Here is a 20,247-nt window from a genome sequence, read left to right on the forward strand (position 1 = left end):
GCACGCACAGAGGAACACTTTTGCATCCGGTGTCTGGAGGTCCACAGCCCCCTTGCAGCCCGGTGAGGGAGCCCAGGGTCAGAGCCTTTTAGACTTGCTGATCTGTAAGTTCCCTGCAGCTCTGACTTTCTGGAATGTTAACCAAAGTGTGACTGTGAGAAAACACATTCCAGCTGCGCTCCTCTGAGCTGCTTCCTCCACAACTGCCCCTCAGGAAAGAAGGAGCTTGGACCTCACTAATGGCCTCACATTCAGCCCCTAGTTTCCTCCAGACCCAGACCTCGAGTCAATAAAGGTAGCCCTCCCGGAAATGAGGTGGGAAGCAAAAGGAAATCCAGGCCACTCAGCCCCAAAGGAATTTCCTCTTCTCTGCTTCTCCTTCCAATTTGGTCTTTCAAGAGTTTGACAAAGGTAGGGGTGGGGGTGGGAAAAATTCGAAAAGATTTTTTTCATTGAGGCCCAGAGAAGGAGATGGAGATGGGCCACAAAATAGAGAGGTCGGGCACAGGATGCCGGGCAGGGGACCCTGATGAGTGTGGGCGGGGCCTCTGTGCCCTCTCCAGGACAAATTGGACTTTTCCAGCCCGCTGGTTTTTGAAAGCTATTTACGAAGCTGGACTAATCCAGCTCAGCTGTGAGACTATAAGTAAACAGGAGGGCCTTTAGTGGAGAGTCAGAAACACCATCCCTCCCACCCTCCATCGCCTGTACTTACAGAGCTCACTCTATCCTGTCTGTAGGGGACGCAGTGAGATGTCAAGGTGAGGCAGGTGAAGCTGAATCTGAGTCCAGGACTCATTCCTATCTGTCATCACTCTCAACCCTAACAAGTCTCACCTGGACGTCAGATGACCACACAGAGCTGAGTCAGGATGCCTGTTCCCCTACTTCTGAGCTGGGTAATCTTGTATGTGCTACTTAACCTCTCTGAGCCTCAGTTTTCTCCATCCGCAAAATGGCCATAAGGCTTAACTTGAAGATTTACTGGGCAGAATAATGAGGAAATGGAAGTAAAAGTGTTGCAAGCAGTGCTCAACACAGTTGGTCCCCAAGAGGTGCTGCAGGCAAGCCCCTCTTAGCCACCCCATAGCCCCTTTGTCCTTCTCTCTGGAGTAGAGATTAATATATACAAATTAGGAAAGAGGGACCCACAACAAGGAGGGTGATTTGGAAAAGGCAGCACTCCCTTCAAGCTAAAAGCAGTCCCCACCCCAGATGCATGGCTCAGCAAATGAAGCATGGACTGGACTGAGTCCCCATTCTCGCCCCCTCAGCCGGGCACCCTTGTACAGACCACCGCCCATGCAGCTGTGTGCAAACAGCCACCACAAAATCCAGACTGTCCTGCCTACCTTCGGGCTGAGATTTTTTCCTCCTAGAGCTCCGGTCTTTTAGCAAAGTCTCTGATCCCCTTTTAAAATGCCTAACAAGGGTTAAAATTGGAGAAAGTCATTTTCACCTTAGCGTGAATGAGTTTCTGGTTCATTCCTGCTCTAAGAGAGAGGCAGAAAAAGACCAGAGTAATGAGAAGCCAGCCTTACCTGGCCCTCAGGACGGTCCTATGCTGCCTCTCCTTCCTAAAGTAGTAGGTCCTACCCTTTAACACAGGTGGCTCAGCAAAGGGAGCCGTCCCTGCTGCTCTCCTGCTGTGCCCGTGGGCTCTAGGCTTAGAACCCCGTCATCACTTCTGCTGCACTGTCTTGACCAGAGAAAGTCACAAGGCCATCCCAGATTCAAGGGGTGGGGAATGGACTTCATCTCTTGTTGGAGGGACCTGTAAAATCACATGGTAAAGGACATGGAGGCAGGGAAGCCATCAATACAGTCAATCTACCGGGAATTGGGACTGTGTCTAATGCTGCTGGAGCCTGTGTTTTCCAAAACAAAATTTAGGACTAAAGAGTTGATAATATGCCGCAATGTTTTCAAACAGGGCTGTGTTAGAAACTCCGGGATGCACGGTCATATCTGTACCACCACATCACCCTAACACAGCCCAGCCCAGTGACCTCCCCTGAACACATGCTCAGTGATTATCTGGCCAGTTCAAAACCTGATATTTCAGAACAGGGATGGAACTCCTGTGTACATTTTGGGATCAAAGTTTGGCATTTATTAGCAGGCCTTGAATTTTATAGAACTTCAGACCTAGAAGCCATTTAAAGTAATACCTTTCACTTTATAAATGAATAAATTAAAGTCAAGAGGTAAAGTGACTCAGCCAAGATAATATGGTTAGGGAGACCTGTGTTTCTCAAACTGTAACAGACACGCAAATCTTGTTAAAATGCAGAATCTGAGCAGTAGGTCTGGGGTGGGGCTTGAGATTTAGCATTTCTAACAAGATCCCAGGTGACACTGATGTTGCTGACCGTAGAACCACACTCTGAATATCACAGCTCTAGACCTCGCAGATTCTAGAGAGGAGATGGTAGGTAGATACCTGCGTTTAGATCGTCTCTATTTTTGCAGTCTTTCACCAAGACCCATTTTATCAGTGAGTAAACTGAAGTTCAGAAAGGAGGCATTGGCATTGGACCAACTTCCTGAAATTTTACGGAAGGGGCCCACTTTCCTCATCACTAGGCAGCTCGTAGAGAGGTGAGCTCAAGGAACTATGGGGCACTCTGAATTCCCGGTTCCTCAAGGTAGGGGTGTCCCTTCCTGCTGGGACCACAGGCTGTGGGTCATCTTTTCACTTGCTGGGGACTCATGGTGCTGGCCCGGGGGTCTCTAAGGCCCGAGGGCTGAGATTGTCCTGTCTGGTTAGTGATTTAGGAGCTTGGCAGCCTCTGTTGTTCTATTATGTGGCTTCTGAACATTCTGTCCAACTGCCTTTTGGCACGCCACACATTTTCAAAATGAAAGGGGGAAAAGAATGAACATTGCCCTTGCTCATTTGCCTAATTTAAAAGCATCTAGAAGCTTTTTTTAGAAGGGGGAAAAGAACACCATCCATCTGAAATGGAGGAAGCACCTCATCAAGGGGCCAAGAGAGAAATGGAGACATAAGTTTCGAGGGCTGACATATTAATGGACAAACCTTGAACCCGGTTTGTTTTTTCCCATCCCCTTTGGGCTTAGAAACCACTGCCTTGTTGGAAGCTCTTGTGCTGAGAGGAAATTGCTTTTTCCTAAAGGGAGATCTGAACCTTGGGTATCAGTGTCCTGCAATTTCACATCAGTTCAGTCCCACCCACAGACATCTATTGAGGGGCTACTATGTGTCAGGTGCTGTGCTGGATTTATTCCTTCATGAAGCAAAGATTTAGTGATTGGGGAAATCCCTGCTATACATTCATCCATTCACTCAACAGTTGACTATTGCCAGGCATCAGGCCAGCTCAGGGGTAAGGAGGGAGGGAGATAGCCATGGTTTGGCTTACACCTAGTCTAGCCAGAGACACAGTCGGTAAGTAATCCTTATTGACATATTGCGCTACGTAATCACTTGTTGGGACAAAGAACCACAAATAAGTGTGATGCCGGGAAGACAAAGTTAAAAGAGGCCTTGCTCAGATCCATCCTTCCTTTCTGCTTCCTGGTCCTTGTGTTAGGTCGGGTCTTCCCTGGAGGCACAGCCTAGGGACAGTGTAGAGGGGAAGGCAGGTTTACCACTTACAGGCCTTGGGCTGGGCCCTCCACCTGACTCCAACCCTCCTCAAACACTCACACATAGCCCCACTGTCTTCTAGACGCCAGCTAGAAGCATTCTTTCCCAGATGCAAACCTAATGGTGTCATTCCCCTACTAAGAATTCTTTCCTGGCCTTCCCATCATTTGCAGGATCGAGTCCAAACCTCTCAGAAGAGTTTACAAGGGCTTTTACAATTTGGCTCCAATTCACTTTTCAGCCCGTGTCCCCTCCTTCCCCATCATTCATCCTTCTCTCTCACCAGAAGGAACATCCTGGGGCTCTCCAGGACCACTCAGAGTGAGGGGGGCCCTCTCTAAAAAATTATGTTATTACGGAAATGTTCAAACATACATAGAAGCAGAGAGAGTAAAATGATCAACCTCCATATACCCACCACCCAGCTTCAATATATGTGCCATCTTGTCCCCTACATGCCCACCCCACGTTGGATTATTTTAAAGCAAATCTAAGACAGTATGTCTTTTTATCTGAAAATACTTCAGTATGTATTTCTGAAAGATGAGGACAGTGGTTCCTTCTTTTTGAGACTCCAGGTTTGTTTTTTAAAATTCCAAATCAGGATAACCAAATTTGTGGTACAGTTTTAATTTGTACATTTAACAAACCATAGTTTTTTACACACACACACACACACGACAATGACTGTGTGTATATCCTTACTTTGGAGGGAGCATTAAAGAGCCCAAATGTGAGGTCCTTGAATGTGAAACCCTGACAGCTCTGCTCTCCCAGGATCACCCTCTACTGACCTTCTGCCCCTGTGGTCGGCTCTGATGTTTCCTGAGCACTCCAGGAAATTTCCCTCCTTTGTGCCCTTTCCCTCGTGGATACTTGTGCATGGAAGGCCCTTTCCTCTGCTTGGCAAACTCCTGCTTGACGTCAAAGCCCAGTGCAAATCAGCTGGTCCGTGATGCCTCTTCCAACAGACGCCCCCTCTCCCACAGGTGACGCTGACTCTTTTTGGCTTCCACAGCATTTTCTTCTTAATTCTCTTGAATGTTTACGTTGTTGAGTTGCAATCATTCATTTATAGGTCTGCCATCCCCAATAGCCTGTGAGTCCCTTGAGGGTAGCCTGGGTCTTCTCTTCGGCTCTGGGGCTGGTGGGAAAGGTAGTCTGGTTCCAGAGCCTGTACCCTGGCCTTGGCCGACCTGGGCAGGATATTTAATTCAATCTCAGTTTTCTCATTTGTAAATTAGGCACAATGGTAGCACTGCAACATGAGGACTAAGTGAGGTGTGTCTGTTCAGCCGCTGTGGAGTCCACCACCGGTAGACACTGCATAACTGCTGGCCTCTATCATCTCTCAGTGTGATTTCTTCCTTAAACAGGCCCCTACATCCAGAGACATATCTCGCCCTCTGGCACAAGGCCCCAGGGTCTGTTCGGGTCCTGGTAGTTTTCCCCTCTGTGAGAGATGATGGAAATGTCCCCGCTCATCCTGAGCTGCAGCCCCTGCAGTGGAGAGCTAGGGGCCAGCTTGCTGCAGTGCTGCCTCAGGGGCCTGCTCACCCCTCACCCTCTGCCTCCCCCAAGCCAGAGAGCAGCCTGGGGACCCTGCACCCTTCCCACAGGGTCCCATCCACAGATACTCCTCCCTCCCCCTCCCAGCTGGGTGCAGAGATTGCTCCCCTCTCCCCCTGACTGCTCAGATCTCTTGTCACCCAGCATTCCCCAGAAGCCTCCCTTCCGGAAAGTTTTATCTTGCAGGTCAGTCATGACCCAGGTGTCAGGTGTGTCTCATGGCTTTGCTTCCAGCTGCCTCCATTCCCCACCTTCTCCCACAACTTAGGGAGACTCCAAGCCCCGTTGGCTCCCCCGCTTTGTCATTGAGATGCTGTCCCAGGCCAGTCTGGGCACCCACCCCTTCTCCCTACCCCGACTCCTGAGCACCAAGGGTGCTCCGGCCTGGCCCAGCTGTGCAGCGTAGAAAGGAGGGTAAGAATGAGCCCAGATTGGCCCTCCTCTTCCCATTCTCCACTGCCTGCAGGCAAGTGGGAAAAGGAAGACTGTCTGATATCTTCTGTGAACACTGAGGTGACGTTAGCTGGTTTTAAAACTGAGCAACAGCCAGCCTTTGAGACCAGCATTCTTCCTTTATTACAGCATACTCTCCCCTGTAGCATGGACCCCAAACGAGAGCAGCGTTTCCACTGGTGGTTGTTCTCACTTCCTCTAGAAGGAAGGCGGGCTGGGATGGAACCGAGGCTCCGCCATTGACTCTCACTGTGACTGTGTGTGTGTGGACCCCATCCGTCCATCTCATAGGGCTGTCACATGGCTCCAAGGAGAAATGCTCATCAGCACTTAGCATCAGCTCTTGACAAAGGGTGGGGTGTCTTTTAAGCTTCCAACCTTCCTTCCTCACTGAACAATAGTTTTTCAACATTTGTCTGGAACTTGCAGAATAAAAGGCTCCTTGGAGTCAGGGGCCACTTCCATGGGGCAGGCACAGCATGTGTTCCATAAAAGAAATTTTCTTAAGTGGAGAAGACAGGGGCTGGGGCAGAAATAATTCTGATTCAGACGGGGACCCTCACCCCGGAGTTGAAGGCTTGGTTTCGCAGCTTCGTTCTGTAGCCTCAGGCAAGTGCCTACTCTCTGCACCTCGGTTTCCTTATCTATAAAGGATGGTAGCTGGAGATGGGACCTGCACAGGGTCTCTGCCTCTCAGCCTCAGTTTCCCCCCTGTAGGCAATGAAGGGGCTCTGCTATGCTGATTGGTCTGGGGGCCCCTTCCCACATGTGACCCCCTTGGATGGGACAGGGCTCATCTCTCTGTCAGGTCAGGCAGGAGACCCTGATATAGGGTAATGAAGAAGAATGAGGGTCTTGGTGGCTGAGATGACCCTTGAGGGTCATCATATCCCTTCCCTGTGTCCAAGCAGTGCTGCCTGACCCCAGCCCAGGAAAGAGCTGGAATGACCCTCATCCATCTTTCTTTTTGGGCTCAGAGTCCTCACCTGATGATGTCCTTCCCTGTTGCCAACACACATTCCTCTGCTGCAGATTTATGGCCACGTGGGTAACCCATTAAACCCCTACCAGCCTCTAACATGGAAGCCCAGATTCCTCCCAGCAGGTGCCCTCTTGGAAAGTCAAGAGCAGTGAGGGAGGGGAACAAAACAGTAGTTGCAAGAATAGCGTTGTGTTAACGTGACTAATACCAATAACCAGCATGATTCTAGCACTCCCTGTGTACCCAGCTAAGTGCTTCATGTATATTAAGTCATGTAAACCCCGAGACAACCTATGTGGAACATACTACTTTTAGCCCTGTTTATAAATGCAGAAATTGAGGCACAGAGAAGTAAAGTAACTTCCCCAAGGACACACAGCTCAGCAGTGGTAGAGCCCAGTGCTCGGCCCAGGCCACCTGTACCTTTAAGTGCTCACTATTCTCTGCAGCCTCTTCCATAGATAGAGGGAAATGAGAAGGAGGGGCTAAAGAAAGGGCAGTGCTCTAGTGGGGCCCGAATAAGGACAGAGACACCAAGAGAAAACCAGTCACCTAGAATGGCAATACAGGAGAGAGGGCACCTCTAAAAGCAGCTCAGTCTATACGTAACAATGATGATGGTGGTGGTAATAATAACAGCACCCAAGATTTATACAGCTCTTATCACTGCGTTTCTCCATTCGCTCAATAAGTTCAGTCAACAAATACAGAACACTTGCTATGTACTCGGCAAACAGTGAACAAAATAAATACCAGCCTTGCCCTCATGGAGCTCAAATGAATAAATGTGAAAATCAATGTATATGAGCAAAATCACAATTTCAGCTTTGTTGGTAGGATTGTAAAATCCACACCTCAAAGCTTCCTCTCTGAATGGCTTCAAAGTTAGCCGTGATGGTTTGGAAAATTAAGGTGGTTTACAGACAAGAAGGGGCAGTGGTCTTGTAAGGGGGAGCGAGCACCAGATATAATTTTCTCTCTCTTACTCTGCTCATGGGTCCCCAGTACCGGTATTTCTTGCTACTTCCTTCTTTGGCCCCTAGACATTTTTCCCTCTTAGCCCTTGTCTTTATCAACTTGTTCACGGGATGACAAATTTCAGTAATGATCTGGCTAAGGCCCTCTGCTTGTAAGGGCTGAAGAAACAGTGGGGAATGAGGCAGACAAGGTTTGGCACACACAGGATGCAAATCCCTGCAAGCCAGTGTCACTTTACCAGTAAAAAATCCTCCTCCTTCCCAAGTATTATAAATTCATAAGATGCCCAACTGGATATTATATTTATTTCAGATCCATGGTGTTGCCAAAGTATTATCCTTGTTCACTGAAATTTGCTAAGACATTCATTTGCCTTCATGGTTTGCAGTCACTGGAGATACACATCTAGCCCATTCCAAGATGTACTTAAAAGTCAGGCACCATTCGTACAATGGGATATTATTAGGCAATAAAAAAGAATGAAGTACTGATACAGGCTACAACACGGAGGCACTTTGAAAACATAGGCTAAATGAAAGAAGCCAGTCACAAAAGATCACATATTGTATGACTCCATTCAGATGAAATTCCCAGAATACGCAAATCGATAGAGACAGAAAGTAGACCATTGGTTGCCAAGGGTTGGGAGGAGGGACAAATGGGGGGTGACTGGTAATGGGTATGGGGTTTCTTTTGAGCGATGAAAATGTTCAGAAACTAGATAGTGATAGTGGTTGCACAATTCTGTGAATATGCTACAAGCACTGAGTTGTACACTTTAAATTGGGTGAATTTTATGGTATATAATTTTATCTCAATTAAACTGTTTTTAAAAAAAAAAAAAAAGGCACCATCACTGCAACTGTGGTAGGTCAGATCTCACAGTATTAAATAAGATGTTATGCAAGGTTTACGGGATAAAAAACCAGGCAGCGTGCAATCATCAGAGTTTGAGTACATTTCTGCACAGGAAAATAAGTACAGAGTCATTCTATAGATAAGGAATATCAGGTCCATCCATTATTTCAATTTAATGATAATTTTTAAAATAATTTCAAAGCAGGTTTTTATAATACATAGTACAAAAAGGAAAACTTTTGAAAATAAAAAAAAAAATCCATGACTACATCAGGTGGTAATTTGGGGGTTTTAGATTGATTTTAAATGAATGTTAGTTCAAATTATCCCCAGAGAATTTCTGGCCAAGAATCCAGCTATATGTAGCATGTATTTTACATACAAGCTCATATCTTCACAATAACCTTAATTGCTGGTATGCCTATTCCCACTTACAAAAGAACCACCCGAGAACTGAGTTGTCCAAAGGTGCTTCAATAGGAAGTGATACAGCAGTATTTAAGCTCCTCTGTCTGGCTTCAAAGCCTACGTTCGCTCTTCCTCCTCCTTCTATGGCATTCCACGAATAGCCCTTCCCTGAACAAGAGGAAATGATATGTCCCTTTGCTTGTAGCCCTCAGTAAGCAAGTTCTATGCAACGTCAACAAAGGTAGCTTTAACCAAAATATTACATTTATCTTTAATCTTAAGACATTACACTGTGAACATAAACTGAAGCAAAGAAATGCAGATACTGAAGGAGCACAATTATTATTTAGCTATTTTCTGAAGTAATTAATTTTCCATGTTAGGGATCATCTGATTGTAAAGGGGGCTTTTCCACACCTAGAGATGGATCTGGAACAAGATTGCGAATAAAAGTAAATTATGATGGAAAACCTAGGGGACTTAAAATCACATGGCTGCGCATATCCATGAGTCCAGGGTGGTCTTCGGCACCTTGGATCATTCAGACCCTTCCCAGAGCCACGGTTTTGCTGGGATGTTGTCCGAACTGTGGGCAGCACCCAGGAGAACCTTCATGGGAGGAGAGCTGGCAGCCCAAGCCTGTTCGATGCCATCAACATCACAGGGGTGAGAACAAGAAAAGTGCATTTTCAGACAAATAGTGCCATCCTATCGGTGTGTTTATTTTTGACTATTCCATTTCTCAGGGAAACAGGAAATGTAAGAGAAAGGAATGTTTGTATTTTGGTAGGGCAGGTTTAGTTTAATTTTTCTAAATATGCTACCAGTGTTTTTCCAAGAGACACTGAAATAGGAGGAGGTGATGCAGAGAGTTCAGAGGTGGGGTTCTAAGGGCAGAGAGCATTAAGCTGGGCGGTGAGGCCACAGACCTCATTCAGCAAACATTTCCTGGGCCACTCCTATATGCCAGACCTGGGTCTAGGGCAGATACAAAAAGGGAGAAGGCAGGCGGGACCTCCATCTCAGGCACCTGGGTGAGTGGTGGGACCATTGACTGAGGTCGGGATATAGGAAGAGGAGAGAGCCTTTCTGATGGGAAGTTCATGAGGTTGCTTGGAAGTGTTGGGTTGGAGGTGCCTGTGGGACCATCTGGGGCAGGGTTCGGGAGGCAGGTCTGTAACTCAGGAGAGGCCTGAGGGTTCAGTGATGAGCAACCGCAGACACAGACCCACAGCTTCTCACGGAGCTTACCGGCTAGTGAGGGAGTCAGACTTTTGCCCAGCAGTCATACAGATAAATTTAAAATGGCAAAGTGCTAAGAAAGAAACAGAGATGAGCGGGCCATGACCTAGGCAGGAAAGTGAGTGCCAGCTTCTCAGGGAAGTGACATTGGAGCTGTGATCTGATGCATGGAAAGGAGGAGCGGGGAGAGTGGTCCAGGCAATGAGAACAGCATGTTCAAAGGCCCTGTGGCTGGAAGGAACAAAGCTAGTATCAGGGTCAGAAAGAAAGCCAGTAAGGCTGGGATAGAGAGGCTGATGGGGGAGCATGGGTAAGATGTGGCTGGGGGTAAAGGCTGGAGCCAGATCACAGAGCCCTGTAAGCTGTGATCAGGAGTTTTGTCGTGACATGTTTCAGTCACCTAGGTGGTATTTTATAGATGTCACAATATTAAAGGATTGGAAAGGATTGTCAAAGGTCATCTTGTCCATTCTCTTCCTGCCAGAGAGAAATTTCTTGGTGTGCAGTGCTTAAACTCCAAGGAGATTCTGTCAGATACTGCATATCAAGGTTAAGGTTTTTCAAGCAGCTGTCGGGATGTTTCTGTTCTCTCTTTTAAATGAATCTTTTTAAATGCCTGTAACAAGCCCTGTTTCTGGGCTGCTCCATTTCTGTCAAAGCTTCATCGTGTTCCCTGCTGACAATATGGCATCACCCCCCTTCTCTCCCATTCCTGTGTCCCAGGAATGACTGAGTTCTGTCCATCAGCCTTTGATATCCCCCTACCCACACTGGTCACTGTGCCCCTGAGATCACAGATATGAAGGGAATGGGAACTAGTATGGACTGCTGTCCTACTATGTGCCAGGCCTTGGACATCCCCAAACTTGATTTAAGCCTCTTCACTGGCAGTGACCATTTAGTGACAGACACCTATTATAATGTCAATTCATCAAGTGATCATACTTGGGATATGAGGAAACTGGGTCACAGAGCGGCCAGCGAGCCACCCAAGGGCTCATAAGCATAGGTGTCAGAGCTAGACGTGAAATCTGGGGACTTTCTGGCCCCACAGCTCACGCTGCTCACCATGTCCCAAGATGCTTGGTTATTACAGCAGCCAGTCATGTCCTAAGGAGTCTGCTGGCCTCCACCTACCCTCTCCAACAAAGTCAGTGAGTAGACACAGTTCTAGGCACATGGAAGCCCTCGATGATGGATAACATGATTTTCCAGAAGCAGCAGCAGGACAGTGGGCTCTGGCCAAATCCTGTTTCTTCCCCTTTCTTGCTAAGTGATCCTAGGCAAGAAACTTCACCTCTCTCAGCCTTCACTTCCTTGTATATAAAATGGGGCTAAAAATAGGAGCTGCCTCATCGAAGTAGCAAGAGATTTAAATGAGGTGATATATGTAAAGTGCTTAGCACCATGCGTGGTATACTGTAAGTGCTCCAAAAATGGGAACTGTTGTTAACACAGCCTCCAGAAGAGTCTTCCTGAACCTGCTTTGTCTGTGTCTACCCTCTGCACCCAAACCCGCAATGGCTGCCCAGTAACCACAGAATACATCCTAAATTCCTTCCTCTGGTGTAAGGGCCCCCCAAGCTTGCCACTGCCCATATTTTCACCCTAATTCCCACTGCTTCCCCAACAAGCCTCTATGCAAACCAACTTTATTAACAGCTTTTCCCCAAATTCTGTCTGACTCTGCCTGGGAAGGCTTTGTGTAACACCCATCCAACAAATACACTGCATACACAGTCTACTGTATGCCAGGCCTTGGGTGGAGCCTAGAGATACAGTGGTAAACAAAACATGCAAAGCACCTTGTTTTGTCAGAGCACCTACAGGGGAGTTGAGAGATGGACACAAAAGAAATAAACGTGCAATTACAAATAGTGGCTGTCTCTATGAAGGGAGAGTTCACCGTGTGATAAAGAAGACTACAGGAAGCACCTACTTGAGACCAGTGGCCAGGGAAGCACTGTCTCAGGATAGAGCATTTCAACTGAGACCTCAAGTATGAAAAGGGGTGGCCTAGAAGAGTGCTAGGTAGAATCTTTCGGAGAAAAGGGGCAGCATGTGCAAAGACCCTGTGGCTGGAGGGAATGTGGCCCATTCGGTAAAGAACTGAAAGGCCCATGGGTTGGAACATAGCTTGTAGACAGAAGTTGGGGTGGGAAGGAGGGAGAAACACAGGATGAAGCAGAGGAGGTAGGCAAGAACTAGATCAGGCAGAGCTTCAAGGCATGGAATGGAGGCCCAGCTCCTCCTTGAAATCTCCCCAGTTGTTTTTGGTCCTTGATTTCCTCCTCCAGACTCTTCCAGGCCTTGTTTTCTCCATCACTTAGCCAGGACCAGACGCTACGTATTTAAATCTCCAGAGAGTCATGAATGTAGAAGGAAGTGCCTCCTTCACTGGGAAACTGCACCGGGCCACTCAGGTCCCAGCTCTCCGCTTCCCGGGCTCATACTGCCCCGACTCCAACCCCCCAAGAGAACGCCCAGCATGAGCACTGGGCTACCCCCACTTATTTTGGTTTCTTGGGAGACTTTTTGAATAGGGCCCTTATCAGGGTGGGGATCTCTGGTTTCAAAAATTGATCTGCCCCTTCTAACAGGATGTCAGGTCTCTCACGCCATTGGGCAGTGCTGAACTCTGGAGCACCCGGGGGCATGTGAGCGGGGACAGGGAGCCTGTGAGAGACTGGTGCAGGCCTCCCATCCCCGGGGGAACTAAATAAAGCTATTGTTGGGAAGGGAAGAGAGAAAATAGCCGACAAGATGTTTTTTGTTCTCTGTGACCTGTCTGTGTTCGGGGAGGGGCTGACATGTTGCAGATGAGTGGAAATGAGAGTGGCCTTTGAAACCCATTTGAACAGCTTGGGGAAGGAAAGGGAAAAAGTGGGCAGAATACCTGGGTGGCAGTGGAGAAGTTCTACCATTTCTTAACTGCCTGACCTTGACAGATGTCTTGCCTCTGATTCCTTATCTATCACATGGGGAAAGGGAAGAATGCTCACATATATAAAGTACCTAGAACCATCCCTGGCCCTTATGAGACACTCAGTAAGTGTCGTTGTCGTTAGCCTGGGAGAGCATGTGGTGGGTAGACTCACCCAGTGTGCTGTACCATGGACATTTCTTGAGCTCTAACAAATGACTTCAGAGACCTATCAGAATGCCTCCAAATTCTGCTGATTCTACCCTTGAAAAGCTTTTGGCCTGGCCACTAGATATTAAGATGTTAGTTTACAAGCTCATGTGTACAAAACATTTAGTGGTCTTCCTTGTAGTAGCAGAGAGAGAGAAAGAAAATGACACAAATGTCCATTATAGGAAAATGGCCAAAGAATTGCAGCCCATGTACCCTGTGGAATATTGTGAAGTTATTGAAACTCGGGTCAGGAGTGTAGCTACTGACATGGGGAAGGGGGTCCACATGGTGTGATGTGAAGTGAAAAGAGCCATTTCTGAAAGAAAATCAACCTCAACCATATATGTGCATACACGTTTGCAAAGATGGAGCATGACAAGTGTTGGGCAGAAATCACCAAGAAGGTGAGATCAGTTACCTGGGCTGGGAAGTGTTATAAGGAAAAAAGAAAAGAAAAAAAGATTGTGGCAAAATAGGAGAAAACTTATGGTGTGATGTTAAGTGAATAAACTTCAAATTCTATCTCTAATATTATTGCAGAGTATCCCTTTTTTTTTTTTTTTTTTTTTTTTTTTTTTTTTGCAGTACGCGGGCTTCTCACTGTTGTGGCCTCTCCCATTGCGGAGCACAGGCTCCGGACGCGCAGGCTCAGCGGCCATGGCTCACGGGCCCAGCCGCTCCGCGGCATGTGGGATCTTCCCAGACCGGGGCACGAACCCGCGTCCCCTGCATCGGCAGGCGGACTCTCAACCACTGCGCCACCAGGGAAGCCCCCTTTTTTTAATTGGACATTTAAATGAGGATTATAAAGTAAAGTGGGCCCAAGCAAACACTGATTTGACTAGATGCTAAAGTCGTAGACAAAACTAGCCTTGAATTTCTAAGGTCATTTGAAGAAAATATTGCTATTTTTCAAAAGTGTCACTTGAAAAAAAAGAAGAACTCTTGGGAGTGCCCCCACTCTCTCCACCATCCCCACCCCAGTCCAAGCCCAACCAGTGGCACTTCGTGTTGGTTGTAACTAATTCCAGATTGGTCTCTGGCCCTTCAGCCTCTCCTGATGCAATTTAACCTTCCCCCAGCTTACAGGTCACGCTCGTGTCCCAGAACTGAGCTATATCCCCAGCCCATTCAAGCAACCTAAATTCTTCCCTTCAGCTTTGAAGGCCCCCAGTAATCTGGCCTCACATTGCCTCTACCTCAACCCAACACTAGCCCAGAGCCTTGCCAATTGGTTCTAAAAACAATGCTCTTCTCAACCAAAGCAAAACATGGCAAAGGAAACTCTCCCGTGGTATCAGGAAAATTCATTGCCTTAAACATATTCTCAAAATGCTTTCTTTGAAATACCTTACTGTAAATTCTCAGATGTTTCTAGATTGACTTTCTGTGTCCTGTAAATCCAGATGCAATTTCTACTCCCACTATTTTTGACAGTTAATACATTCCTCCAATTTCATTTAAGAGTGTTAGAGAAGGGTACTCAGTTCAAATATATCATTCCACTTAGCAGTTATGTCCAAAATAACTTTACTGATGATAAACTCATATTAAGTATCATAAAATAAATCCTCCCTTCCTATGAGTCTGTGTTCATTAGAGCTCATGAAGAATCTCTACACCTTTCACGAGCAGACCACAAGACTCTACACCATTCAGCCCTTGAGGAATGCTGAGCCTTCCCTCCACCCAGCCACAAACTACTCATCCTTCAGAATCCTTCACTGAGTCTTCCTTTCCTATGGAGACTAGCTCATGACTCCACCTGCCCAGACGTACCCACCATGCTGCTTGTTCTGGTCTTTCATTGCATAGCTCATCTCTCTAAGATAGGAAATCTTGTCTCAATCTTCTGTGTGTCCTGCACAGCATGAAATACAGAGCCAGCCACAGAGTTCTCATTCAGTTAGTGCCCACTGAATTGGTTAGATTTAATATTATTTTATTGATTCTTATGATTAGGGAGGAGCATTTATTGTATCCCAGAGATGCATATCCCTGGGAAGTGTGCCTGGGTAGAGAGAGGGCTTGATTAAGAGTCAAAACACATGAGCTTGACCGGTTCTCCAGTTGTGTGGCATGAAAACAATCACTTCACTCTTTGGGCTTCAGCATCTAAGAGGACACATGTATTAGTTTCCTATTGCTGCTCTAACAAATTTAGCAGCTTAAAAGAGCACCTCTTTATTATCTCACAGTTATGTATATCGGACATCTGGGATGGCGTGACAAGGTTCTCTGCTTAGGGCCTCATCCAGCTGAAATCAAGGTGCTGGCATCCTGCATTTTCCTCGGGAGCTCAAGGTTCTCTCCCAAGTTCATTCTTGGTATTGGCATAATTCAGTTCTTTGCAGCTGTAGGTCTGAGGCCCCCAGTCCCTTGCTGGCTATCAGCCAGGGGCTGCTCCTGGAGCAGGAATGGTATGTTGAGTCTTTCTCATGCTTTGAACCTCTCTGCCTTCCTCTTCCGACGCCAGCCTGAGAAGGTTCTCTGCTTTTAAGGGCTCATTGTAATTTGATTAATCTCCCTATTTTAAGGTCACCTGTGCATATAATAGAACAGTCGTTGTATGACAATCTCATCACATTCACAGGCTCCAGAGATTAGGGTAGGACATCTTGGGGAGCATTCCTAGAAATTCTACCTGCTGCATCATGGTAACATGGGGGGATAGGCAAGTAGATTACTAAGGTTCTTACAGATTAAAATTACCAAGCTTTAATCACCTCTGATGACTCGCTCTGGTGTAGCTCCCTGATTTTCCCTCATTGGACTTCATTTCACTCCCTCCCGGGCTATTAATCAAACACTGCCAAGCTAGAGCCTCTGCTCTCCTTCCTCCATCATCCAGCCTTCCTTTATCTCTCTCCTTGCCTCACAAAGCTAGAATCATCTCCTTCCTCCTCTCAATTCTACTTCACACTTTGATTTTGAACCTCCACTTGGTGCTAAGCAGCTTTACATTCTTCTTCTTCTTCTTTTTTTTACCGGTACGCGGGCCTCTCACTGTTGTGGCCTCTCCCGTTGCGGAGCACAGGCTCCGGATGTGCAGGCTCAGCGGCCATGGCTCACGGGCCCAGCCGCTCCGCGGCACGTGGGATCTTCCCATACCAGGGCACGAACCAGTGTCCCCTGCATCGGCAGGTGGACTCTCAACCACTGCACCACCAGGGGAACCCTACATTCTTTATGTCATTTCTTCTTCCCCCAGTTATCCTGTGAGTTGGCCATTATTGTCCCCATTTTGCAGATTAGAGCACTAAGGTTCAGAGAGGTTAACTATCTAGTCCAAGGTCAAACAGAGAGTAAGTTTAACTCCAGCATTCAATTCTTTCCAGTACCTGTCAGCGTGTGGTGAAATGATCAGGCTGGGAGGGATGGAGAGGAAGAGAGAGCACAACGTTTCCCCTCACCTCAAGCTTCACCTTAAAATGCGATGGAGATGAAGCCCCAGTAGTGACCTGGGCAGTTCTTGGACTGCTGGGGGAGGGGGAGTCGATATCTAGGGTCTGTGGGTGAATGGCTGGGTGTGACGATGCTGCCGGGGAACAACAGCCACTTGGTGAAAATGCGCCCATTCATTCCACTTCATAGCCCTTGGGTTGGTAAAATTTAAGTCTTTCAACCTCAAGTGTTGGGCTCTCTTTTCCTGTCCGTGAGAGCGTAAGCAGGTACAACCACTTAGGAGAGCAATTTGACAATATCTAGCAAAGCTGAGACAAGCATTGCCTAACCCCAGCAATTCTGCTCCGGTGTGTGTGCCCTGGAGAAATTCCCCTACTAGTATTGTTTATAATTGGAAAAAACAGAAATCACCTAAATGTTCATCAGCAGGAAATGAACAAACGGCAAAGTGTTCATAAAGTGGAATACTTTGCAGTAGTTAAACATAAATCTGAGCTATATTCATCAACATACATGAGCCTCACAAACATAATGTACCCCAAAGTTGTAAAAGAATAGATTCTTTTGGCGGCGGGTGGGGGGGCTTCCCTGGTGGCGCAGTGGTTAAGAATCCGCCTGCCAATGCAGGGGACACAGGTTGGATCCCTGGTCCGGGAAGATCCCACAGGCCGAGGAGCAACTAAGCCTGTGTGCCACAACTACTGAGCCTGCGCTCTAGAGCCTGCGAGCCACAACTGCTGAAGCCTGTGCACCTAGAGCCCGTGCTCTGCAACAAGAGAAGCCACCGCAATGAGAAGCCCGCGCGCCACAACAAAGAGTAGCCCCCACTCGCCACAACTAGAGAAAGCCCACATGCAGCAACGAAGACCCAACACAGCCAAAAATAAATAAATAAATAAATACATTTTTTAAAAAGCTTATGTATTTAGATTTTTTTAAAAGTAGAGGGTCAAATTTAAATTATTTCAAAAAAGAATGGATTCTTTTTTTCTAATTGTTAGGGGAGTATAGTTGCTTTACAATGTTGTGTTAGTTTCTACTGTACAGCAAAGTAAATCAGCTATATGTATACATATATCCCCTCTTTTTTACTATTATTGTTTTTTTTTTGTGGTATGCGGGCCTCTCACTGTTGTGGCCTTTCCCGTTGCGGAGCACAGGCTCTGGACGTGCAGGCTCAGCAGCCATGGCTCACGGGCCCAGCCACTCTGCAGCATGTGGAATCTTCCAGAACCGGGGCACGAACCCGTGTCCCCTGCATTGGCAGGTGGACTCTCAACCACTGTGCCACCAGGGAAGCCCTCCCCTCTTTTTTAGATTTCCTTCCCATTTAGGTCACCACAGAGTACTGAGTAGAGTTCCCTGTGCTATATAGTAGGTTCTCATTAGTTATCTATTTTATACGTGGTATCAATAGCGTATATATGTCAATCCCAATCTCCCGATAAGAATAGGTTCTTTTGATGCCACTTACATAAAGTTTAACACGTGTAATGTATATTGACTGGGAATCATATGTAATAGTTAAAATATGAATAAATACAAGGAAATTTGATAAGAAAGAAGTACATCAGGGGCTTCAACTGTTTGGACAATGGCTTATTTCTTAAGCTAGATAATGTCCACAATATTGCTCTTTAAGTCTTCTTTCATATATGAAATATTCCATAATAACTCTTAAACTGACAAGTAATTACTGCCAGGAATTGCTTACCACTTATAACATTAAGCGGAAAGAGCAACGAGCAAAATTGGGTATGCATTATACTCCCAATTTTGTGAGAACAGAACAAATCAAAAGAAAAAATTTAGATTAAAAAAAAAACAAAGACCACCAGATAATACACCAAAACTGCTCAAATTTTGAGGGTGATTTTTATTGTCTTCTTTGTACATAACAACATAGAACCTTATTATATTTTACAAACTTTTTATAATGAGTACATGTTGCTTTCGGAATCAAAAATAAATATTGCCCCTTTTTAAATAGATACATTTGTTAACTCTAGACACCAGGATATGATAAATTTTAGCCTGAAATCAGGGAGAAAATTTTTTATTCAGCATCTACTGCAGGAAGCCCTTGTACTAGGTCTTAGAGGAAACCATTCACATCAGGCTTGAAGTCTGACAGACCTAAGTTCAAGAGCCAGCGCCACCCCTTCCCAGCAGCTTCCTTGAGTCTCAATTTTCTGCCTGTGAAATGGTAACAAGAATACCTTCCCTGCTCGCCTCATGGGACCATTGTGGTGGTAAAATGAGATGAGGTCCATCCCGTGGGATTGTGACCCACAGCAGACCCTTCTGCCGCAGCTACAGCCACTCCTAAGTGTCAGACTAGGTGCTGGGCACCAGGAGGGAAGAGCTGGGTTCCTCCTCTCAAAGCGTCCAGAGTGTCGGGGGGCAATCCAGGACAGAGTGACAGGCACCAGAAGAGACAACTGCACAGCACAGAGAGTGGGACGTGATTACCTCTGGCTAGGGCTGGCTCAAGTCAGAGGAGTGGTATTATTACTAAATAACGAGAAGGGATAACCCTTGCCCTCCAGCAATTCCAAATATATTTCTAGACACCAAGCAAACCCATCTCAAACAACATATGAACAGAATGAGGAGGAAATGCATAGCCTAGGTTCAAACCTGGTCCCCTCACTTGCTAGCTGAGTAAGCGTGGGCGTGGGGGAGCACCTAACCATTTGAGCCCCTCTCCTCCTCTGTATCATAGGGAGAGGCATGCATGCCTCGTAGGTCTTGCTCAGAGGACTGATTAAGGCACAGATTCCATATCGAGCACCTTCCCTGGGTCAGGCAGTGTTCTAATGGCTGGGGATGCAGCAGGGAACCAACCAGGACAGGCTGCTGCCCTGTTGCTCTCTGAAGGAGATGACCCAGGGCGGTTGCTCAGCACAGCACCCACACAGCGCAGCCCATAAATGCTTGTGCTGTAGCATGACCACTGTCATTAAGAGAACTCACAGCGTGGCCTGGAGAGAGCTTGGGGGAGGGAATGAGAGTTTCCAGATACATGAAGGTTGTTGTCGGGAATCACACAAGGCAGAGCCAAGACAGGAATATTTAAGCTGCCGTTCATTGAGTGTTTACAATGTAAAGCCTTCACATGTAATAACTCATTTAATCCTCATAGCAACCCTGTGGGATGGATGCTCATCATCCCCATTTTACAGATGAGGACCCTGAAGCACAGATCCATGTGGTAGCTTATCTGAGGTTGCACAAGTGGTAAAGCCAGGATTTGAAGCCAGTCAGTTTGCTCTGCTCTGCATTCTCCCCAGGTTGGTGGATGCCCTGGGCAGGCTGGTTTTAGGAGCTCGGGGCTTCCTTTGGAAGCTGAAAGCAATGTCATTTAGGGTGTTTAAGCCACAGAGGGATGACCATCTGTCCAAGCATTCCTTTGGGGATTGCTGGTGATATCAGATGACCATACCTTTCTACAGAACAGGCAGTGAACAAGGTCTTGGTGGTGATGCTCTGGGATGCTAATGAGTAATTTCTTCTTGTCTCTTTCAGCTCACAGCCCCACACTTCCCTGTGGTGGTCAAGCTGGGACACGCCCACGCCGGAATGGGAAAGGTATGAGAAGCA

General features: G+C 46.8%; 1 protein-coding gene across 1 annotated transcript in view; it reads left to right on the forward strand.

Annotated features, from left to right (window-relative positions):
• Nucleotides 1-20,247, forward strand: part of SYN3 (synapsin III) — a 465,532-nt gene that overhangs the window by 375,733 nt on the left and 69,552 nt on the right. Inside the window, 1 exon segment of the mRNA XM_032646265.1 lies at nt 20,173-20,235. Coding sequence (XP_032502156.1) covers nt 20,173-20,235 — 63 coding nt within the window.

The sequence above is a fragment of the Phocoena sinus genome, chromosome 10, assembly GCF_008692025.1.
Source record: "Phocoena sinus isolate mPhoSin1 chromosome 10, mPhoSin1.pri, whole genome shotgun sequence".
NCBI classification, from domain to species: Eukaryota; Metazoa; Chordata; class Mammalia; order Artiodactyla; family Phocoenidae; genus Phocoena; species Phocoena sinus.